This window comes from Rhinopithecus roxellana, chromosome 3, assembly GCF_007565055.1.
Source record: "Rhinopithecus roxellana isolate Shanxi Qingling chromosome 3, ASM756505v1, whole genome shotgun sequence".
NCBI classification, from domain to species: domain Eukaryota; kingdom Metazoa; phylum Chordata; class Mammalia; order Primates; family Cercopithecidae; genus Rhinopithecus; species Rhinopithecus roxellana.
This window is the reverse complement of record NC_044551.1, coordinates 26,308,136-26,334,081: the sequence shown is the minus strand read 5'-3', so window position 1 is coordinate 26,334,081 and position 25,946 is coordinate 26,308,136. Positions and strand designations below refer to the sequence as shown.

General features: G+C 34.5%; 1 protein-coding gene across 4 annotated transcripts in view; it reads right to left on the bottom strand.

The window, feature by feature from the left end:
• Positions 1-25,946, bottom strand: part of FBXL17 (F-box and leucine rich repeat protein 17) — a 555,353-nt gene that overhangs the window by 517,744 nt on the left and 11,663 nt on the right. For all 4 annotated transcript variants that reach the window (XM_030927142.1, XM_030927140.1, XM_030927141.1 and 1 more), the window contains exons 2-4: positions 23,071-23,193; positions 19,959-20,216; positions 2,713-2,844 (exon numbers count right to left, since the gene is read on the bottom strand). In XM_030927142.1, the coding sequence (XP_030783002.1) occupies positions 2,713-2,844; positions 19,959-20,216; positions 23,071-23,193 (513 nt within the window). The remainder of the gene's footprint in view (positions 1-2,712; positions 2,845-19,958; positions 20,217-23,070; positions 23,194-25,946) is intronic.

Here is a 25,946-nt window from a genome sequence, read left to right as displayed (position 1 = left end):
CATTATATCCTTATAGTTACATCAAGGACACAAAAGCTATGCCACAGAAATACACAAAGACAATGCTGCCATCTAAAGGCCAAGATATAATATGAAAAGATGCATGTATACTCAAATACTACCAAAACAGCTTGATAGTTTAAGTTAGCAAAGTTTATACGAAAACTATGCCACCATTATTTTTAGACTATGCAATTAAACTATAATACTCTTTTTGAGAAGATTCAGTTTATTAAGAGAATTAGCAAAATAATTTGACTGATTATCAGTATTTGTCAAAGCATAGGTGAAATTCTTTTGGTATTCTTTCTGACAGTGTTCTCTGTACGTACCTGTATTAGTTGCTAATTTAAAATATTTGCTGTTACATTACTAAGAATACGTGTCAAAGTAAAAACATTCTAATTACTTAAAATTGTGGCTTTGCAAGTATTTAAATATTTCTCCTTATTTCATCAATTTTAAAAATACAAACTTCCTATGAGAGGTTAGGTATCAATATCTCAATAATCCAATAAAGAGTTCAAATTATTCTAAATTTCCTTTTCTAAGAAACTTAAATGGGAAGAACTGTAGTGAATGAGCCTTTAAGACTTAGCAAAATTACCTGAAATTTCCAATGAAATGAAAATGTTTAATAAAAAAACTAAATACAAAACTGATTCCCTTAGCATTTAAGTATATAACATCTTTTTAATGTACCAAAATATTAGGAAAAATCTAATGTGAACATAACAAGAACCTTCAAAACAGAAACAGTCGCTTTTTTGGGAAACCATTGGCTAAAAATTGTTTGATGTGCCAATAAAACTATTTCTCTACGTTTACTCAACAAGAAAAATATGAGTCAACAAATATCCTATTGCTTGAGAAATAGAAAACTTCTAAATTGAGAACACCATCCTTTAATTTACCTTGGATGTAAAGTGAAAACCAAAAGTTAGATAACAAATACAGTTGTGATGCCATAAAAACTACTATGTTTTACATGTCTCCTATAAGTCAGAGTTTGTACTAGACAATTTAAAGATACAGTGTCATTTAATCCTCGAAACTATAACTAGCAAATAGAGATCAATAACCTCATTTACAAATGAGGTGTAAAGAACTCAAGTAACTTTCCCAGGGTCACAATGCAAGTGAGTGAACACCAGTATTCAAAAATTCAGTGTCTCTAACACAGACCTAACTTATCTTTACAAAATCCTACTCTCTCGAGAATGACTATTACATAATAATTATTAAATGTTATGAACTCCAAGGGGCAATAAAAAGATCTCTTCATTTTTGAAATACAACTAAAAAAGCAAGTCTTCTTTGTGGTATACTACACATTCAAGACTACCCTGACAACATTTTCAAATACAGACATGCATTGCTTAATGACAGGAAAATGTTATGAGAATTGTGTCACTAGGTAATTTTGTTGTGTGAACATCACAGAATGTACTTAAACATTCTACGAGCTAACAGAAAGCCCTGGACTATATGTTATAGCTTTTATTGTTCCTAAGCTGTCAAGCTGAACAGCATGTCACTTTACTGAATACTGTAAGCAACAATACAATGGTATTTCTGTATCTAAACATAGAAAAGGCAAATATACAGTATAATAATCTTACACGACCACTATTATATATGCTGTCCACTGTTAACTCAAAAATTGTTACATGGCCCATGACTGTATGTATGCTATTTTTCAATTTGAAGAACTCCTACTGGTGCCCCCTAGTGACAACTTTTTCTTTTAACTGATATGATGTACCTATCATATAAAAATGTAAATGCTTTGGAATATTATTCAGCCATAAAACATAATAAAGCTCTGATACATGGTAAACGTGAATGAGCCTTGAAAACATCATGCTAAGTGAGACACCAGAAACAAAAGACCATGTATCATGTGATTCCATTTATACAAAATATCTAGAATAGGAAAACCCATAGAGAAAGAAAGTAAATTAGCAGTTGACAGGGACTAGAAGAAGGGTAAAATGGGGAGTGATAGCTAATGGGCACAGGATTTTTTTTAGGGGTAATGAAAATATTAAAAAATTTGACATTGGTAATGACTGCACAACATGGTAAATATACTAAAAGCCGATAAGTTGTACACTTTAAAGAGTTTTGAAATGTATTTTATGTTAATTACCTCTCAATAAAACAATTGTAAGATTTTTTAAGCATAATACATTAAATGCATCTGAGTTATCCATGCACATGCTTAAAATATAAAATCTATGTAATTCCCATATTATATACTCTAAATTACTGAATCCCATTTTTTATGATACTAAGTAAAAGGCTCTATTTTACAAGAGTACATTTTTCTGGACAATAAAAAAATTCTAACTGTCTAGAATTATTATAATCCCTAGAGATACCAGAAAGAACTAAAACCATAGACTTATGTTTGACAAACAAATTTGATTTTTCCAATTTACCAGTGTTAGTTCACGGTCCACATTTAGAAAAGATGCATCAGCACATGCTAATGAGGGATTTTTAACATGCAGGTACCACACACAAACACCATCTATTCAGTTAAAAGATCAATTTATAAAATCATCACTTTAAAATAATTTTTGCTTTTGATTAAGTAGTATTTGAACCATCACAAGACAATAAGCAGAAAAAAATTATAAATATACTTGAAAGAATTCAAAGGTTAGGAACAAAATGAACAACACAAGGATGATAACAAGTACTTACTAATTTGTTTTCCTGCATGTATATCCTTTGTAATTTCAGACAGCCCTTAGCTATGACGATCATGCCTTCATCTGAGATCTTGTAACACTGGCCGAAATGAATATCTTTGAGTTCTCTGCATTTTGAGCCCAGCTGTAAACAAACATATTTAGCTGAATGCTCAAAAAATAACAGAGGCAACATATTTCAAGTGAGATTTTCATATAATTTTTTGAAAATAACCATGTCAGAGTTAAATATTTATGTTACTTGTAAAATAAGATAGAATGTAAGCAATCCATAATTTAAAACAGTAATGTATAAACATTTTTAACCTTCTAATGTACCTCCCTGTTTCAACCAACTCATATTACAAGCCCGCCAAGGTATCTGTATTCCTTAACAGTTCAAAATTACATATTTATTACTCCAGTATTTCTTTTTTAAAGACAGGGTCTCACTGTGTTGCCCAGGCTAGAGTGCAGTGGCTCAATCACAGCTCACTACAGCCTCAACCTCCTGGGCTAAAGAGATCCTCTTACCTCAGCCTCCTGAGTAGCTGGGAGTACAGGTGTGTGCCACTACATCTGGCTACTTTTTAAATTTTGTTGTAGAGCTAGGGTCTCACTATGTTGTCCAGACTAGTCTCAAACTCCTGGCCTCAAGCAATCCTCCCACCTCAGCCTCCCATAAAGTGCTGGGATTACAGGTGTAAGCCACTACACCCAGCCTCTCTAGTGTCTTAATAGTGAGGAAAAAAATATAATACTTAAAGGAATAAATTATAGCATATTCATAAGACTGAGTATTATACAACCACTTAAATTGGAACAAAAGTGACAAAAATGTATGTAAGCTGTTATAGTATAATCCAATTTTATAAAGAAATTATGCATAAATGCATACATATGTATTTGCGCACACAAACGGGACTGAAATACATACCAAGGTGTTCACAGTGGTTAATTCTGATTAGTGCATGAGTTTTTATTCCCTTCTGCCTATGAATCTTCTCTAATTTTTTTAACAAACATTGCTTTTGTGAGAAAAAAAAAACTTACAAGTTCTGTCTCAAGTAAAGTAATGACATCAGAAATACATGTGAGTTCAGTTACTTTTCCAGGGGTGGTGATAGATATAAACTATATTATTATAATCTAGGCTGCACTACTACCAATAACATATTCCTACAGAAATGTAAACTCCATGAAGTCAGCAGATTATCTATTTTATTAAATAAGGTATCTCTGGTGCCCGGTATCTTATACTTAGTTGACACTTAATAAATATTTGTTAAATGAATGAAAAGGCTGATCAGGATTATGTACTATAAAGAAGCTCATTTTAAGCGGGCAAATACAAGAAACCATGATTGTGGCCTCATACACTACTAAATTCCACAGTTAATTCATGGGTTCTAACTGGCCCATGGAGAGAATTCAGGGGTTTCAGGAAAGCAGATTTTTTTAAAGTACATGTTCATTTTTTATGTTATCCTTCAACTGAACTTTAGCCCTTCCTTATTATATGAAAAACACTGCAGTAGCTTAGCAATACCTGAGACTTTGTAAGCAATCGAAATCAAAGATTACTTCATATATCACTGTTGCAGATACCTTGAAATATTTTTCATTAGTATTCATCATGCTCATTAGATATCAGATTTTTATTGAATTCATTAAAAAAGGTATATATATTTCTACGACAAATGTACAATGGCATGTCACTATACCTAAGCAAACGAAATCCAAAGCCAACAGTGGGAAAAGCAAAGAAGTCTACTAAAGAACTCTCAACAGACTCACATATGTCTGGCAGTGAGGCTGCAGTTGGGGCTAAAAATACTAGAATTCTTGAAAGTCTGTTGAAAAAGTAGTTAAATCCTCAGATCACCTCCCCATTACTGCACAGTCTGACCTTGCCTTTTTTCCCACAATGCCAAAACAATGTAATCTCTGGAGAGAGGAAACCATAGGGTTTTTGGACTGGGGTATACCACACATAGCTGAGAACCAAAGCACAATGGGGAAAATATGGGGATTTGTGAAAGTTTATTCAGTGAAAACAGAGGAATTCAAAGAAATATTTCTATCCAATTTTCCAGAATGAAAGGGTATCAACTTCCAGACTGGAAAGGGCTTATCCATGTGTCCAGCACAAATAATAAAAACAGACACATTGCAATGCAAATCATCATACAGTTTCAGAAACATGAGTTTAAACAGATTCTACAGACTTAGAGAGATAAACTTCATAGAAAGGATTAGGATGAAAATGCATCAAACTTCTTAACAAAACTAAAAGAAAGCAACAGTCCAATGCCATCAAATTCTGAAGATAAATTATTTCTAACCTAGAATTCTGTGCTCGGGATTCAGACTATGAATTAAGTGTGAAAGTAGAATTAGAGATGTTTTCAGACATACAAGTTATCAAAAGATTTACCTCCCATATACAATATATCAGGAAGGTATTGGAATCTGTGCTCTATAAAACACGAGAATACACCAAAGGAAAGAAAACATGACATCTGGGTAACAGAAGATCTAACCCAACAGCAAGAGAATGGAAATCTTAAGGATAATGGTAGTAAGATACTAAGATGACCACTAATGCAATCACACTTGTATACGAGAAGTCCAGACTAGACTATCCCAGGCAAATCTGCTTTAAGGCAGTAAATGTAATGAAGTATTCACATATAGACATACTAATGCAACTGGAGGAAAGCTTTGGTCTTCATTAGTGTTAAGAGTATAAAAACTAGGTAAAGAAATAAAAAGACATTTATTAATTGCAACGAAAACAAAATGCTTTAGAGAAAAAAAGGTAGGTACATAATTATAGAATGTAAATACTGAATACTTATTTAACAATAATTATAATAGAATTATATTGGAAGGATGAGAGGATAACACACAGGGAAGGAAGTATAAGTGAGCTAAATCCTTACCTTTGATAGCAAGGAATCAGCAATAAACAGTCAAAAGTGAGTAAGTTTTTTAAAAAATACAAACAGACATGGCAGGGGAAAATGTTTTCTCATTCTGTAGGAAGCCAAACTGGTCTGATTCCCAGTCTCTTCACTGATTATTCTGTATTTAATAAACTGGATATTTTCAGCTCGTATGTATACTTCTTCCCCTCGTGAATAAACTGCACACAGGGAGCAAGCAATCTTTGCTTCTCTATTTGGGGCCACTCTGCTGGTTAGCCTAGTCAATGACTAGTCAGTTAGCCAAACTCCAGAGTCAGGTTAACAATCCTATTTAGCACTGTTTGTAAGCAATATTCTCCACCTTAGATTTTCTGAGTGCTAAAGCTGCTATCTTGCTCCTCCATCACTATTTCTTTGCCATACTTATCAATCTCACAACATCCTGTGCAGTGAATAGGAGGCCTCATGAGACCTCAACAGTTAGTACACCAGCTAGAAACATGGAGAAATAAAGGAACAGAATCTATATATTAACAGAAAGAATAAGTGTGGTTTTTGGTGAAGTCTCAGACATCAATGTGTGTGGACAAGTTGGTAGAGCCTCAAGTTAAGACACGTAAATCACAGCGCCGCAGACTGGTAAAATAATTTAAACTGACTACATGGTGTTTTGACATTGAAAAGTAGCTTTGGTGGCTTTATCTATAAGGAAATGACTTTTCATAGAGGCCACATGGCTAACCAAAGACAAGAACCACGTGGATGGCATATGTAGAAATTACCAGCATGTGAGGTAAAGTTAGATATGGGGAACAGTGCCTCACAGGAGAAGCTATTATGATTTACTACTACTGAGTAAAACCATCATTTATTCTCACTACAGAAACTGACACTCTCTTTTAGACATCACTGGATATAACCAGCAAGACCGGACCTAAATCAGTGCCTATCTGCACTAAACACCATTACGCCATCCATAAATGTCCTAAGTTCCAGACTATCCCAGCATTGTAAAGTCAGTCATTATAACTGATATATTTACAATTTGGCTGACAGTCTTTAAATTTCTCAATGTTGTCTTCATCTATGACCCACAGAAAAACATTCAGAGGGCATCAACCAAACCCTACAAAAGCATAACCATTAGGATGCCTTAAATCTAGCACAATTAGTACTCTATCTAAAAACCATAGAAATAGAATACAATTCTTTTTCTTATTTTTTTTTTTTTTGTCTTTTTTTTTTTTTTTTTTTTCCTTTTTGTGGAGAATGGGGTCTCGCTGTATTACCCAGGCAGGTCTCGAACTCCTGGGCTCAAGCTATCCTCCCGCCTCTGCCTCCCTAAGAGCTGGGATTACAGGCGTGAGCCACCGCGCCCGGCCTACAATTCTTTTTCTTTTGGAGATGGAGTTTTGCTCTTTCGCCCAGGCTGGAGTGCAGTGGCACAATCTCAGCTCACTGCAACCTCTGCCTTCCAGTTTCAAGCGATTCTCCTGCCTCAGCCTCCCGAGTAGCTGAGACTACAAGCGCCTGCCACCACGCCCAGCTAATTTTTGTATTTTTAGTAGAGACAGGGTTTCACTATGTTGGCCAGGCTGATCTCAAACTCCTGACCTCATGGTCCACCTGCCTCAGGCTCCTAAAGTGATGGGATTACAGGTGTGAGCCACTGCGCCTGGCCGAATACAACTCTTTTAAACAAAAAATTATCTATCCAGGAAGACAGTGCTAGAGACACTGGAACTCTACCCTGTCAAAAGGGAGAAATCCTCATAAGTGCCCTGGCGTCCAGCTGAGACACCAAAAAGATAGTACCTTGGGAGCAAGAACTATGCCTACAGTAAGGCCTATTCTAGACCATCCAAGTTAGAGGGATTTGGGAAATATCTTGGGCTTTCCACATAATAAAGCATAAAACTGAACATAAACAAGATAAGGATGATCATTCAGTAACTGTAACACTTGCTTTAAAAGAAAAGATTTCTGGTTTTCAATCTGGCATGTAAGGAGTTTAGAAGTTGCCACTCTGCTCTAAAAAATAAAAAGCTGAACACATTGAAAAATTAACAATTCTTTTTAGATCCATCAGAGAAATGAAGACACAGACCAAACCACTGCCACAAAACTGCAGAGATAGGCAGATACAGAGAAGAACAACTCACCAGAAGAGAAACTACTACCAGAAACCTCAGCAGGAACCAGGACTAGAGTAGGAAAATCTGAACTCTGCATTTGCCAAAATACTGGAGGCACAGCATGGATAAGTCTGATAATTAAAAATTCCAGGGGGACCTAGTTATAAGACAATACTCATGCTTTTGTGAGTTTTATCTACAGGAGCTCTACCAGGTCTTCACGGAGAATACTGGAGAGAAACCACCTCATGCATACAGCAGTGAGAGGACAAAAGTAACCATTTTGAAATATGCCAGAGGATTCTATTATTCTTAACAAGATCTGTCCTCAGGAGGAACTATTTTACCAGAGCCTAACCTGTGGGAGTTTTGTCAAAGCCTAACCTTCCTAGGGGAAGGGAAATATTGAACTCCAGCCAGCTATAGCCTTCCATGTAAGGAAAGGGATATACCAAACCCGAGCCTTGTCTAGCCATCCTAGCCCACCTAAGCATAAGGGGAAAAAAAGAAACACTAGTAAAGGTGGCCCAGTGGCACAGACTTGCCAAAATATTAAAACCTAATCCTAAAACTATAGATCATTTCCCGTCTCCCCACACCTAATCACTATATTACTAAAGGCCCATTTATGAAAGTTGCATTTCCCAGTATAGGTTGAGTATCCCTTATCCAAAATGTTTGGGACTAGAGGCATTTTAATTTTGGGATTTTTTTCAGATTTTTGAATATTTGCATTACATTTATCAGTTGAGCAAGCTTAATCTGAAAATCCAAAATCTGAAATGTTCCAATGCGTATTTCCTTTGAGTGCCATGTCAGCTCTCAAAAAGTTTCCAATTTGGAACATACTGGATTTTGGAGTTTTGAACTAGGGACACGCAACGTGTGCATCGTGTCCACATTTCAATGAAAAATTAAAAGGCATACTAACAAGGAAAAGACAATTTCAAGAGACTGGAAAAAGCATCAGAACCAGAGTCAGATATGGCAGGAATGTTGAAATTACCAGACCAGAAATTTTTTAAAACTATGATTAATATGCTAAGAGCTTTAATGGGAAAAGTAGACAACATGCAAGCACCAATAGGCACTATAAAAATATACATTAGTAGACTGGACATGGTTAAGGAAAAACTCTGAGTTTGAGAATATAACAGAAAGTTCCAAAACTGAAAATCAGGAGAAAAAAGACTGAATAAAAATGAACACAGTATCTAAGAATCAGAGAACAACTACAAAAAGTGTAACATAAGTGAAAAGTGAATACCAAGACAAGAGACACAGGAACAGAGAAATGTCTGAAGCACCCATGACTGATTTACCCAAATTAATATCAGATACCAAACTGCAGACCCAAGAAGTTCAGAGAATACCATGAAGGAAAACTGCAAACAAACAAACAAAAAACTACACCTAGGCATATCATTTTCAAACTACAAGAAATCAAAGGTTAAAAAAAAAAAAAAGAAAGAAAGAAAAAGTAAGAAATCTAGAAAGAAGCCAGAGGATAAAAACACCTTACCTACAGAGGGGCAAAAATAAAATTATATCTAACTTTTCCTTAGAAATCATGCAATCAAGAAGAAAGTAGAGTTAAATATTTCAAGTTTTGAGTGGAAAAAAAACCCACCAACGTAGAATTCTATAGCCTGTGAAATTATCTTTCAAAAGTGAAGGAGAAATAAAGACTTTCTCAAACAAAAAATGAGGGAATTTATTGCCACTAGACCAGCCTCACAAGAAACAATAAAAGAAGTTTTTCAGAAACAAGGAAAATGAGACAGGTCAGAAACTTGAATCTATACAAAGAAACAATGCATCAGAGAAAGACTAATGAAGGTAAAATAAAAACATTTATTTTCCTTATTCTTAATTAAGCTAGCAGATAACAATTTGCTCAAAATAATAATGATGTATTTCATCATATACATACATATATATGCATATATATAAGGGAAATAAATAGTATCAATAATATAAGGGATGAAAAACTTTATTTATTTATTTATTTTTGAGACAGTCTCATTCTATCCCTAGTCTGGAGTACAGTGGCTTGATCTTGGCTCACTGCAACCTCCGCCTCTCAGGTTCAAGCAATTCTTGTGCCTCAGCCTCCTGAATAGTTGGAATTACAGCCGTGCACCACCACACCTGGCTAATTTTTGTATTTTTAGTAGAGATGGGGTTTTGCCGTGTTGGCCAGGCTGGTCTCGAACTCCTGACCTCAAGTAATCCACCTGCCTCAGCCTCCCAAAGTGCTGGAATTTCAGGCATGAGCCACTGCACCCAGCCAGAAAATTTTAAAATATATTGTTATTATAAGATATTTTCGGCCGGGCGCGGTGGCTCAAGCCTGTAATCCCAGCACTTTGGGAGGCCGAGACGGGCGGATCACGAGGTCAGGAGATCGAGACCATCCTGGCTAATACGGTGAAACCCCGTCTCTACTAAAAAATACAAAAAACTAGCCGGGCGACGAGGCGGGCGCCTGTAGTCCCAGCTACTCGGGAGGCTGAGACAGGAGAATGGCGTGAACCCGGGAGGCGGAGCTTGCAGTGAGCTGAGATCCGGCCACTGCACTCCAGCCTGGGTGGCAGAGCAAGACTCCGTCTCAAAAAAAAAAAAAAAAAAAAAAAAAAAAAAAAAAAAAAAAAAAAAAAAAAAAAAAAAAAAAAAAAAAAAAAAAAAAAAAAAAAAAAAAGATATTTTCACTACCTGTGATGCAGTACAAAGTTATCTGAAAGTGGATTTGAATTGGTTGTAAATGTATATTGTGAATTCTAGGATAACCACTTTAAAAAGTAAAAGAATAAAACCAACTATGATTGATTGCTAAGAAACAGAGAAAAATGAATCATTAAAATGCTCAATTAAAACCACAAAAGGCAGAAAAATCATGGAAGACAAAAATATTAGCAAAGGACTAGGGGAGCAAATAGTAAACATTAACAGATATGGTAGATATTAATTCAACTACAGAAATAATCTCTTTAAACATCAGTGGTCTAAAATTACCAATTAAAAGACAGATTGTCAAAATGGATCAAAAAACAAGACTCGACTCCACATTGTCTACAAGAAATCTACTTTAAATAGACAGAAATATATAAATTAAAAGTAAATGAATGAAGAAAGATATGCCATATTAATACTAATCAAAAGAAAGCAGAAGTAGCTATATTAATTTCAGACAGAGCAGGCTTCAAAGCAAAGAATGTTATCAGCGATAAAGGGGGACATGATATAATGATAAAGGAGTCAACACTCCAAAAAAAACTTAGAAATCTTTAAAGCATATGTACCTAACAACAGAGCATCAGACTATGTGAAGTAAAAAATGACAGATCCTAGAAGGAGAAATAAATGAATTCATTATTATAGCTGAAGACTCTTACCACATGATCCAGCAATCATGCACTTTGGTTTTTACCTAAAAAAGTTGAAAAATTATGCCCATGCAAAAACCTACACACAGAAGTTTATAGTAGTTTTATTTATAATTACCAGAACTTGGACATGCCCAAAATGTCCTTCAGTATTTGAATGGACAAACTTGTGGTACATAACAGGCAATAGGATATTATTCATTGCTAAAAATAAATGAGCTATGAAAAGACATGCAAGAACCTTAACTGCATACTACTAAGTGAATGAATCCAATCTAAAGGGGTTACATACTACATGGTTCCAATTAGAATCATAAACATTTTGCAAGAGTTTACAAAGACAATAAAAACATTAGGGGCTGCCAGGAGTTAGAGGGGAGGAGTGAATAAATAGGCAGAACACAGAGGATTTTTAGAGCAGCGAAAATACTCTATACTGTATCTATAATGGTAGATACATGTCATTATATATTATCCAAACTCATAGAATGTACAATACCAAGAGTGAACCCTAACATAAATTATGGGCTTTGGAAATAATGATATATATATCAATGAAGATTTATCAATTATAATAAATGTATCACTCCGGTGGGGGATACTGATAATGAGAGGGGCTATGCATGTGAGCAATAGGAGTATGTAGGAAATATGCAAAATTTCTCAATTTTGAAATGAACCCAAAACTCCTCTTTTAAAAGGCTTTTGAAAGTCAAAAGAGTATTCACAAAAATTAGGCAGCAAACAAAATTTCAAAATTTCAATGAATTCAAAAGTGATCTGGACAGTGAATAAAACTGCAAATTAAGAGAGCTGTAAACTGAGAGAAAAAGTACTTAAAAGCAATCCTTCAGAAATGCTTAAAGAAGAATTACAATTATTAACTAAAATAAAACTGAGAATAGCTATAATAACTTCAGACAGAGCAGACTTCAGAAGAAGAAAAGTTATCAGGGATAAAGAGGGACATACATAATGATAAAAGGGACAATACTCCAGGAAGACATAATAATCCTTAACATGTATTCATCTCACAAAAGAGTGTCAAAATACGTGAAGCAAAAACTGTTAGAACTACAAGGTAAAATGGATAAATTCACTGTTAGAGACCTCAATATCCTTCTATCTGAAATGGAAAGATTCAACAGGCAGAAAATTAGTAAAGACATAGTTCAACTCAATAAAACCATTAATTGACTGGATATAATGGACATCTAGAGACCACTTCATCCAGTAGTAGAATACACATTCTTCTCTAACTCACATGGAATATTCACCAAGATAGACCGCATTCCAGGCCACAAGACACACATTCGCAAATTTAAAAGAATAAAAATTATACAATGTCTGCTCTCAGACTACAATAGAAATAAAATAAAAATCAATTACAGGAAAATGACAAAAATACTCCCAAAACACTTAGAGATTTAAATAACACTTTTTTAAAAATAATACTTTAAGTTCTAGGGTACATGTGCACAACGTGCAGGTTTGTTACACAGGTATACATGAACAACACGTTTCTTAATAACACATGGGTCAAAGAAGAAACTTCAGAAGAAATTTTAAAATATTTTGAACTAAATGAAAATAAAAATAAAAATATCAAAATTTATGAGATACAGCAAAAGCAGTGTTTAAAGGGAAATTTATAGTTTTGGATGCTGTTGTAAATGAAATCGTTTGGATTCTATTTCTTTTGGGTGTGCAGAAATACAACTGATTTATGGTATCTTGATTGTGTATCCTGGCACTCTGCTGAAATCATTTATTAGTTCAAACGAGTTTTTTGTGGTTTCCTTAGGGTTTTCCATTCATAAAATAATGTCATCTTCAAATAGAAATAGTTTTACTTCTTCCTTTCCAATTTGGAAGCATTTTATTTCTTTTTCTTGCCAAATTGCTCCTTAGAACTTCCAGCACAATGTAAAACAGGATTGCCAAAAGCAGGCATACTTGTCTTATTCTTGATCTTAAGGGAAAAGTTGTCCATCTTTTATCACTGAATATGTCAGCTGTGGGTTTGTCACATATGGTCTTTATTGTGTTGAGGAAGCATCACTCTATTCCTAGTTTGATAGGTTGTTTTGTTTTGTTTTTTCAAGAAAGGCTGCTTATTTCACCAAATGCTTTTGCACACCAATTAAGATGATTTTTTTTTCCTTTCATTCTCTTTATGTGATATATTACATCGATCGATATTTGTATGTTGAGCCACCCTTGTACTACTCGGATAGATCATAGTAGGTCATGATGTCAAATCCATTTAATCTGGGGCTGAATTCAGTGTGCTAGCATTTTGAAGATTTTTACATACTCATTAGAGATACTTGTCTGTAGTTGTTTTCTGTTTGTTCTGTAGTTTCATTTTTGTAGGGTCTTGCGCTGGCTTCAGAATCAAGATAATGCTGACCCCACAGAATAAGTTAGGAAGTTTTGCCTCCTCTTCAATTTTTTTTGAAACAGTTTGAGAAGGACTGGTGCTAATTCTTCTTTAAATATTTGAAAACATTCATCACTAAAGCTATGGTCCTTAGTCTTTCTTGATAGGAAATTTTTTTTAACTAATTCAATTTCCTTATTTTTTTATAAATATATTCTGATTTTCTACCTTTTTCTTTTTTTGTTAAGAGACAGAATCTTGCTATATTGCCCTAGCTGGAGTGCAGTGAATATAGCCTCAACCTCCTGGGCTCAAGAATCCTCCTGCCTCAGGCTCCTAAGTAGCTGGAACTCAGAATTTCTACTTCTTGGGTCAGTTTTTCTGGTTTCTGTATCTCTAGAAATTTTTCCATTTCATCTAGGCTATCCAATTTGTTGGTATACAGTTATTCATAGTTTTCTCACACAATCCTTTTATTTCTATAAAGTCAGTGGTAATGTCTACTCTTTCATTTATGATTTACCAATTTGAGTAGTTTTTTCTTAGTCAATCTAGTTAAAAGTTTTGTCAGGGTTTTTTCAAATCTTTTCAAAGAACCTAGTTTGGTTTTCAATAATTTTTTTTCCATAGCTTTTCTGTCCTCTATCATGTTTATCTCTGCTGTGATCATTATTTCCTTCCCTCCACGAACTTTGGGTTTAGTCTGCTCTTCTTTCTCAAGGTGTACGCTTTGATTACTGCTTTCAGATCTTCTTTTTTAATGTAAGCTTTTACAGCTATAAACTGCCCTCTGAGCACTGCTTTTGCTACATCCCTTGAGTTTTGGAATGTTGTGCTTTCATTTTCACTCATCTCAAGATATTTTCTAATTTCCTTTGTAATTTCTTCTATAATCCATTGGTTTTGCAAGGCTCTGTTATTTAATTTCTGCATATCTGAGTATTTTCCAATTTTCTTTCTATTATTGATTTCCAGATTCATTCCATTATGGTTAGGGAAGACACACTGAATGATTTCAATCTTTTTTAAATGTATAAAACTTGTTTTGTGATCAAACATACGGTCTATTTGTGAGACTGTTCCATGTGCACTTGAGAAGAATGTGTATTCTTCTGTTCTTGAGTGTACTGTACATATCTGCTGGGTGCAATGGGTTCATGGTACTGTTCATCCTCTATTTCTTTGTTAATCTCCTTCCTAGTTGTGCTATTCACTATCGAAAGTCAATTACTTAAGTCTCAAATGATTAATGTACAACTGTCTATTCTTCTCTCCAAGTCTTTCAATTTTTGCTATATATATTTTAGGGATTCTGTTGTTAGGTACATACGTGGTTATAATTGCTCTATCTTCCTGACAGATTAATATTATATATTTATCAATATATAATAATTCTCTTTGTCTCTTGGATCCCTTTGGACTTAAAATCTGATTTTTTTTTTTTTTTTTTTTTTTGATAATAAAACAGCTATTCTAGCTCTCTTCTGGTGTGGAATATCTTTTTCCATCCTTTCAACCTCTATGTAGTTACTTTTATCAGTTTTCTTTATTCTTCATGTGGCTTTCATTTACCATGTAGTATCTTATTTCAGCCTGGAGGACTCCCAGGAGCATTTCTTGTAGGGCAGATCTATTAGTAACAAACTCCTGTAGCTTTTGCTTATCTGAAAATATCTTAATGTCCCCCTGAGTGGCCCCCTATTCTTTAATAGTTTTGACAGATATAGAATTTTTGCTTGACTTTTTTTTCTTTTGACACTTTAAATATTGTTAGCCCACAGCTTTCTGGCTTCCATAGTTTCTGATGATAAAACAGTTGTAAATCTTATTGAGAAGTGCTTGTATGTGATGAGTCACTTATCTTTTGCTGCTTTCAAGATTCTGTCTTTGACTACTGACATTAGACTATAATGTGTCTCAGTTTGTATCTTTTTGACATTATCCTACCCCAGTTTGTTGAGTTTCTTGAATGTATAGATGCATACCTTCCACCAAATTTTGGAATTTTGGGTCATTATTTCTGCAAATATTCTTCTTGCCCCTTTTATTTCTCCTTTCCTTCTGGAATTACTAAAATGTGAATGCTCTTCTGCTTGATGGATGTCCCACCCATCTCTTAGGCTCTACTAACTTTTCTTCACTCTTTTTACTGTTTCTTAGACTCAATAAATTCAATTGTCCTATCTTCAGGTTCATTTATTCTTTCTTCTACCTGCTCACATCAGCTCTTGAATCCCTCTGGTAAATTTTTTATTTCAGTTATGGTACTTCTCAGCTCCAAAATTTCTATTTGTTTTTTTTCCATAATTTCTAGCTCTTCATTGATATTCTCAATTTGTTCATACACTATTTTCCTAATTTCCTTCAGTTCTTTGGCCATGGTTTCCTTTATGTCTTTGAGCATATTTCAGATAATGGATTTAAAATCTTTATCTAGTAAATCCAATGTCCACGCTTCCTCAAGAATGGGTTCTATTTATTCTTTTTTGTTTTAATGGGCAATACTTTTTTCTTCACATGCCTTGTAATTTCTTGTTGAAAACTAAATATTAAAACATTAGATTATAATGTGGTAACTTGGGAAATTAGATTCTCCCCACCTCCCCACGCTTCACTGCTTTTGATTAATCAAGGCTTAGCTTGCATTCAGCCAGTATTTTGAAAGAGATTTCCTTGGATGCCAAAGCTTAAAAACAAAACTAAAACAAAAAACAAAAGCACTTATCCTAGTCTTTGCAGACTGGCTCTGTGCTGGGATATTCCTTTAAGACTTAGCCATACCATTCACAACTCTGCCGTGGCCTTTACTTCCTGCTTGTACTGGGTCTAGCAAGCACACAGTGATAAACTTTATGGTCTTCTTAGGTCTTTCCTGAACATGTGTCCTGCCCTGGGCATGCATGCAGCTTTCTCAATTCCCTTCTGTACACTGAGGCTGATTGTCATAATTTCAAAACAAAAATAAAAACAAACTCTCTCCCAGGCTCTTTTTCCTAGGTCAATTGTATGTCTCACCATAATCTATTGCCCAAAGAAGCTTGCCCAAAAGCAAGTTTTTTTTCATTTGCTTTATAATGTGCTCAACCAATGTCCACAATTTTCTTCCCTGACTGTGTTCTAAATTAGGTAAAACAGATATATAAGCACCTGCATCAGCCCTTCAAATAGCTCTCAGGTAGGCTGATCAGACAAACAAATAATCTGCAAATAAGGTCTGCTCTGCTCCCTCTGGAACCAGGGATCTGAGCCCCACACTGGGAATGTGGACTGTCATATTCAAGACTGTTGCCAAGCTGGGGAAGGGGTGAGGCACAGGCAAGTAAAAAAGCCACAAAGTATTCCTTCCACCTTTCCACCTGAGACATAGTAACATTGTCTCAGCATTTCTTTGGTTACTATAAACCTTTGACGTTTCCAGAGTTCTAACAAAGTTGGATCTGATAGTTTAGGCTTGTTTTTCAATGCTTTTATGGAGAGGTAGGGTTTTGAAGCTGCTTGCTCCAACATTTTCCTGATACTACTCTACATAGTTATTTTTAAAGACCTAAAAATTGATAGTATAGCCAGATTTCAAAATTTACTAATGTAACATTTATTATTTTTGTACCATTTTTTCTGAAAAAAGCCTACAGTGACTTATTTCCAGAAATTTCTACTGCTCACCATGAGTTGGAATGTTAAATTGCTAAAACTGCATATAATTAAGTCACATAAAATAGTAACTTAATGTATACAATTTCTATTTCTTTTTCTTTTCTTTTTTTTTTTTTTTTTTTTGAGACGGAGTCTCACTCTGCAGCCCAGGCTGGAGTGCTGTGGCCAGATCTCAGCTCACTGCAAGCTCCGCCTCCCGGGTTCACGCCATTCTCCTGCCTCAGCCTCCCAAGTAGCTGGGACTACAGGCGCCCGCCACCTCGCCCAGCTAATTTTTTTGTATTTTTTAGTAGAGACGGGGTTTCACCGTGTTAGCCAGGAAGGTCTCGATCTCCTGACCTCGTGATCCACCCGTCTCGGCCTCCCAAAGTGCTGGGATTACAGGCTTGAGCCACTGCGCCCGGCCTATTTCTTAGATACATTTTAATACTTTGACTACAATTATCATTTGTTTGCTGGCAAGTGCTAGATGATAACAAAACTTCAGAAAATTGAAACAGCCTCTTATTCCTAAATAGATTTTTCCCCTAGATACATGATTGTAGTTTTAAAAGATACATATATATAATAGAAACACATTCCACTGGTTAAATTATTTTGAGTAACTATTACGAAAATAAAAATATAAATATTTCAGGGTGGTATTTCACAAAAAGGATAGTATTTAGCCAAAACCAGCCTGACTTTTTTAGGTGCTTCACCATGTTTAAGAAATATAGTTAAGTAGAATCCGATATTTAAAACATTAGAGTCTACATCTATTAGAGCTCCTAATTGAAATGCTTTAAGCAACTCTTTTTGTAAACAAACTGACAGAATTCAAAAGGCACACATATTTGGTATCTGCTAAAGTCAATCAAAATTATAGCAGTTATAAAGAAAATATATTTTAAAGAAATTATCAATAAAATTTACATATATCATTCTAAAACATTTGTCAATTTTTACTGACAGAAGAGGAAAAAAACAGAATCCTGCAACAACTGAATCTGTAAAATCAACAATTCAGTCAATTGCTAAATTAATGAGTTCAAGAAAAAATAAAAAAGTCATCAATTATGGCCAGTTCCCTCTTTGGCTTTTGTAACTCTATCATACATTTTAACATAACATTGTTAGTTTATTAAAACCATAATACAAATCCATAGTTGGATTTATGAAATATCACTAGGTCATAACATTAATTTAGTAAGTGGGTCAAGGCCAACATTTAACATAATAGAACAGAATAGATAATAGCAATGTGCATTGCACATAAGGATATGTATTGTTTCATAAAACTTAATTTCTATTTCATGTATATATGAAAGCCATTCTCTTTCTACTATACCTATAACACTATTGCATCAGAGGAAAGAGTCTATTATGAAATCAAACATACCCTGCTACAGCAGTCTTAAGTATAGGAAAATATTCTCTACACTGCAATGAGATCCTACATGATTACTTACGAAGAAAACTACCTAAGGGGAAAAAAATTTCATTGTTTTGCTACTTTCATCAGAATATTACCTCACATGTAACTAATTCATAATTCAGAAACCATAAATATCTGAAGGAAACATCTAAGTAACAGGCTCCAAAACACCTCACATTCTAGGGAAGATTTACATGATTACTCTCAAAGTTGTAAATATAAGATAAATTCATAATACTTGATTGGCATATTAAATTTTGCTCCTTCTCTACTTCAACCATGACTACAATCTTATTCTTTTTCACAAAAATTATTAGGTATACCCTAAGAAGTCTGCTAAACTATTACCTATTTGTGTTATATCAGAATTAAATATGAAATAGATTTATTCCAGTTCTTAATAAATACATACACCTTTTTGAAATGTTTCATGGTGAAAGATAAATTGCTGAGAAATTTCCATCAAAGTAAATAAAATCTTGCTATATACACAAAATATATATTTCTTCATAAAAAATTTAATATGTTTAAGAACTTCATGAAATGCTTTGCTAGTAAATAATCCTGTACATAGCAGAAATGAATCAAGAAAAATATTAAAACAAGTAAGTCTTTTTACACAATATGCCTTTGCAAACAAAATAGGCTCCCTTATAAGTTGGTAACATTCTTAATATATAAGTTGTACTGACACACTCAGTACTCACTATTTAGGATAGAGTCTTCCCAAATTTCTTCTCATACCAAGCTTTCAGTTAATTAATATATAAGGTTTAAATTTAAGGATATTCATCTGTTGAATAAATAATCCACTCTGAGCCAAGAAACCTTAAATGCCATTTCCAAAGGAAGTGTAATTAACAGAAAGTATGCATAATACTATTTTTAACCCCTTATTGTACCAAATACAGGTAATTAGCCCTTTGTTCTAACTTTCATAATCTTCAATTTGGACTTCCATTTATCCCTTCAACATTTAGATATTTAAGCATGTATGTCATCTAGTATAATAAAAGGGGAATTAAAAGTTAATTTCTAAAACCTCATGCTGACCCAAACTACGCAGTTGCCCAAAGCAAAATGTGGTAAAACAATTTAAGTAACAAAAGCATACATTTATAAAATGGCTGGTCACAGAAGTTCAGGCTCTCACTATAAAACATAGCAGTTAATTTACTGATTATAACCATGGCACTCTAGTTAACTAATCTAAACAAATATTCATTAATAGGTAAAAAAGACGACTCACTTGAGTCTCTGGGAATTATTTTTAACATAACCATTTAAAATGTTGTTGCTAGAAAACATTTTGAATCAATTCAAGTAAAATCGCTTTATAAATGCTAAAATTTACCTGCTTGAGTCCTTCATCAGTAAGTTTGTCCTGGTTGCCTACATGCACTTTCTGAAGTAAAGGACAGTGAGAGGCAACCGCAATAATAGAGGTGTCAGAAAGTTGTTTACACCTGTAGGCTGTATACCTAAGAAGTCCAGGACATTTAAATGCTAGAACACATACGCCAGTATCAGACATACTGCGACAATCAGAAATGTTGATTTCAATTATATTCTGACTTCTTGATGCAATTTTTTCCAATAATTCATCAGTGACCTGGAAGAGAAAAAGCAATAAATTTAAACTTTTGCTACAAATAAAAACTTATTTTCCATTCTTTAAATGTTCCACAATAAACAATATACTAATTAGATTACAGCATGAACAATACAATCAAAAGAGAAGCCACCTTAATATTGAAGCATAACAAGAATTTGCTATAACAAAAATATTGTATTTGGTCTTTGTTCCAAATTCTTGCCACAGATTTCCCAAAACTCTTGGAATTTCCTAAGCAATAGAATTTCTTTAGTTATTCATAACAAGTCCTTTAGACCATACCTGAGTTCATACTAATGAAGTGACTTAGAGTAGGAGGCCTAGATGGCTTCAGGATGGGGACTGAAGGGTTTAGTTTTTACCAGAAAAACTAAACCCTTGATTAAAGGGTGATAACTTTCAGCACTACTTACAGGAGAGGAGGGAAGCTGGAAATTGGGTTATAGAAACTCAAATGACAGAGATTCAGATGGTAAACACATCACAGTGCTGAGAGGGAGATATATTCCATACCCTGCCTTCTGCATCTCTTCCAGTTGGCTGGCCCTGAGCTACATGCTATATCTTTTAAAATAAACCAGTAAATATAATAAGTATTTTCCACAATTCTGTGAATAGTTGTGGCTAATTAAAAAACCGAGAAAGAAATTAAGGGAACTCACAAGTTTATAATTTGTCACTGAGAAGTTCAGGTGGCTTCTGGGACTTGCAACTGACATCTGAAGTGTAGATAGTCTTGTGGGACTGAGCCCTTAAACTCAATGATACCTCTGGGAATTAGCTGAATTAAATTGTTGTACAACCAGTTAGTGTCAGAAAATTATTTGTTAGTGTGGAAAAACTCCACATACTTGATGTCAGAAGTGGTATCAGAAAACACCAACAAAGGATATGTATTCATTTCGTTAAAAGCCTAAAAACCTATCCTTAGTGGGAAAATTCAAATTCAGCAAAAACTCACCACAAACAAAACTATATTGAGATTTTCAATATTTCACTTTCCATTTGTAACCCATGAAATAGTATACATCACTAATAATGTTATATGAATCTTTACTTTTATACTTGATATCAGATACCACAGCACATAAGTTTTTTAATCTTTTACTGTTTCTATGAGAAACAGTACCTCACATATAATTCATAGGTTAGAAAATATACTATTTTGCATATCAAAACACCAAAGACTATATAGAAATGTCCACATCAAAAAGCTTTTCACAGAAGACTCAATTCATCTAGTGAAAAACTCAGATGGTCATCTGAATTTTTGTTTTAAAACTAGCCTGTATATATTCTGTGACCAATCACCACATTTCCAAAATACAAAACAAAGTTAACGTTATTAAGTCCTTTCAGTAAAAATAATGGAGACAGAAAATGGAAATGAAATTTAGAATAGAAGGAAAGAACTACACTGTTAAGCAGCACTTGGAGTAAAAGCCAAAGATAAAACTATCTTTGTTTACACTTGTTGGAAACAACATAAACACAGTTCTCAGAAAAGTTAAAACTCTGACATACCTCTCCTTTCATTTTTTACTTTTTCATCTCCACACCTTACTACCAGCAGCGGGCTGGGTGGGGAGGGGGTTGGGGGTGGGAGAGGAAGCTATTCTTAGTCTGAGTTCATAATAAATAACTCAAACATTCAAGAGCAATGATGTAGCAAGCCAATAGATTGCTTTACACATATCTGCTCTCCATTCTACTGCCCACAACTAACTCCCTCACCATTCTCCTTGGACATAAATATCATGAACCCAAGCAGGTAAATAACAATTATCTTAATTGTTTTAATCTCTTACCAATGAAGCAGAAAAACAAAAAGGGAACAACTTATACACAAATCCTCGTGAGCTTGCTTAACTGGGTTAAAGTGTGTGTTACACACACACAAACACATACACTACCAGTGTGCTGGAGCTGGCTTGTAGCAACTCACAAGAGTTTATAGTGTGCCCCTCTTTCCAAATCTGTATTCAATGGCATAACGTGTAGCTTGACATTGGTCATGGTGGGAGTATTTATGTAATAGAAATTGGCAAATATTACAAATCAGGGCTTTTTTTAAAGCCAGTTGCTAAACATTTATCAGCACACCAGTAGTAATATACCATGGCAGAACTTAGACCAGGTTTAGTACTTCAATAAAATGCTATTCTTATTGATATTTTTACAAACTTCTAATGCCAAATGTCATCAAGTTTTAAAAATGGAATCTAACAAGTCCAAAAAACTGTTTGCAATAAACACTACAAACTCTTTTTTCCTAATTTATGCCCCTATATAATAAACATATTAAGCAGCTAAGCAACAGGAAGCCTAGAAAGTCCACCAAAAGGAAAGTTAAGGAAAAAAAAGGTTATTTTAGCCCATTTTACTTCCATTTCTTCATCTGTAAAACAGAAAAAATAATAGTATATACTCACAGAGTTGTTGGGTGTATCAAATGAATTAATATGTATAAAGTCCTCAGAATAGTACACAGCACAGAGGCAGTGCTACAGAAATGTTCGCCATCATTTTCTACTATTAAACTATTTGTAATATGATCTCCCACAGAAAGAAGTTTAATAACTTTTTGAAAAGGTAATGAAAAGAGACAAAGACAAAAAGAATTAAAAAGCAACCCTAAATTACCGATCTACATGAAAAACCATCTTGTTTACTATGAGAATCTAGCTTTAACTTGAAATCACATACACAAAAAACTACAAAAACACGAAACTGTAGATGACAGTCATTTGAACTATCTTAAAAAACAAGAAGAAAGTAAAGATTTCTGAAGAGGAATAAAGATATTTTTTGAGTAGGTCATATGAGTGTTACTTAGAATTCAATTCCATACCTGCTGACGACTACTAAGATCCAGCTGCTTCCAAAACTGGAAGTCTAAACAAAGGTCACGCCAGTACTTGCAAACCAATGATGCAGAAAGGCAACGCTCGTCCAGGGACAAATTGGAAAATATCTGTGAATAAAAAATGGTACCATGTAATATGTGCTAAATATTTTCAAGGCACAGGAAAAGGTTTCTATTATAGTTAGAAAAAGTTAACTTTTTAAAAAGAAAACCTTCTTGAATAAAAGTGGCCATTACTGTAAGTCACTGAAAGAGACCACCTTAAAGAGAAACTATGATACAGGAGCAAAAAACGAACTGATGTTATCTCTTCTGTAAGAAGAGGAGGGGAAGAGAACAGGCATGTACTGACATGTGTGTCCATGTACATCTTTGTGTTTGCTTATATTTAAAAAAAAAAAAAAAACAACAAAGAATTGAAAGCATAAACCAAAAACTAATTAAAAAAAAAAAAAACTATTTACCTTTCTGGGAAGGGAAAAAAGACTAGGGAAGAAAGAATGATAAACTTGAGATTACTCTGAAGTTTTACAGTTTGACCTCGGAGCCACGAGAACTTTTCATATGTGATTTAAGAAAAAAAAAAAAAAAAGTAAATCATAAGAAAGGTACTTAACCTTTATGGTATCTTTTCCAAAATATTCATAACCCCAATCTAATAATAAAGAAAATATATATACCAAATGTGGGACATTCTACAAAATACTGAATCAAAACTCCTCAAAAAATTCAAGGTCATGAAAAACAACAAAAAAAGACAGAAAGTATCACAATCCAGAGGAGACTAAGAAAGAATGACAACTAATGTTACCCAGTTAGATCCTTGGCACAGAAAAAGACATTAATGGAAAAACTGGTGAAACCACCTAAAGACTGGAGTTTAACTAATAGTAATGTACCAATGCTGATTTCATAGTTTTGGCAAATGTACTACAGTGTCAGAAGAAAATAAAATCAGGGAAAGCAAACAGGTATGAAAGGAAAATAAGTCTCGGGACCCCAAAATCGCTAAGCCAAAGACAAAAGTCAAGGTGGGAACTGCATCAGGCAAGCCTGCCTCCCATTTTATTCCTAAATGAGATAGCTACAAGGATTAAAAAAAAAAAAAAAAAAGCTACGTACTTCCCTCACAATTTGACCACAAGGAAATTCTCTGTGGACCTCAAGATCTTGATCCTAAAGCAATTCTGTTGAATTTCACCCTGACCATGTAAATTGATAGCTTCTCTTCACAGATGTGGGACAAATGATGACAGAACACCCTCATCCCTCTGCTCACCTGAGACAAATGCATATGTGATTGCTTCCTCTGCCAGACTGTTTATATAAAAATGCACGTTCTCTGAGTCAGACTAAGGCATAAGTGATTATGCCTCTATACCCCCTCAGGTGTAAATTATGTATTCAGTGAAAGGCTGATAAAAGACCCAAAAGAATGCAACCTTTTATCTTTTAACTACCTATAACCTGGAAGCCCTGACTTCGAGTCTGTCCCTCCTTTCTGGACCGAACCAATGTATGTCTTATGTCTCGTGTCTCCCTAAAATGTACAAAACTAGGTTGTGCCCAACCACCTGGGGCATATGTTCTCCAGATCTCCTGAGGACTGTGTCACAGGCCACTGATCACTCACATGTGGCTCAGAGTAAATCTCTTCCAATATTTTACAGAGTTTGACTGCTTTCATCAACACTGGATAAGGAGTACAGAGGAAATCTCTGTACTATCACTGCAATTTTTCTATAAATCTAAAAGTATTCCATGTCAAAACACCACATATTTTAAATATATACAATAAAAATAAAATTATTCCAAAATAACATCTACTCTAAAAAATAATTTTTAAAAGTTACATCATAAAAAGATGATTAGGGTCAGGATGAGAGCCAAAACAAATCTTGGAAAATTAAAAGCTATATCAACAAATACCATGTATGGGCCATACTGGGATCCAGAATTGAACCAACTCTAAGAAGATACTTTTGAGGCAATCAAATAAAACTGAATATAAAAGATAATAATTTAAAGGAATCATTACACAAGATTAAACACTGAAATAAATGTGAGCTATACATTTAAAAAAGATTAATAAAAACAAGTAAGATAATTATTTACCCAATTATCCCAGTTCAGGGTTGCAGGTGACCAGCGGTTAGGGCACAAGGTAGGAACTAACAATGGACAGGGCACCAATGCACCACAGGGCACACCTACACTCACTCATACCGGGACCATCTAGACATATGCACACACCTTATACACAACCTAACGTACACAGCTTTGCGATGTGGGAAGAAACCAAACCAGAGTACACAGAGAAAACATGTGCAGGCATGGGGAGAACATGCAAACTCTACACACACAGTGGGCCCGGCTAAGAATTGTTTTTTTTTTTTTTTCTCTCATCAACATTATAACAAAATGATGTTGAACTAAAGGCTATTAGTCAAGGATTTGTTGTAATACATAAACGATTTCAATTATAATTATGACCGAAACAACTTACCTCTATATGGACAAAAGTTGTAGACATATAAGCTAGAATCTCTACTATGTTTAAATCTTGTGCCTTGGGAAAACAACTGCCTGTTCCCTTCACAACCAGCTTTTCCTCCAACATGTCTAGTGAGAAGTATAGAATATCATAAAAGTGGCCGGGCATGGTGGCTCACGCCTGTAATCCCATTGGGAGGCCGAGGCAGGTGGACCATGAAGTCATAGGTTCAAGACCAGCCTGGCCAAAATGGCGAAACTCCATCTCTACTAAAAATACAAAAATTAGCCAGACATGGTGGCACATGCCTGTAGTCCCAGCTATTCAGGAGGCTAAGGCAGGAGTATCATTTGAACCTGGAACGTGG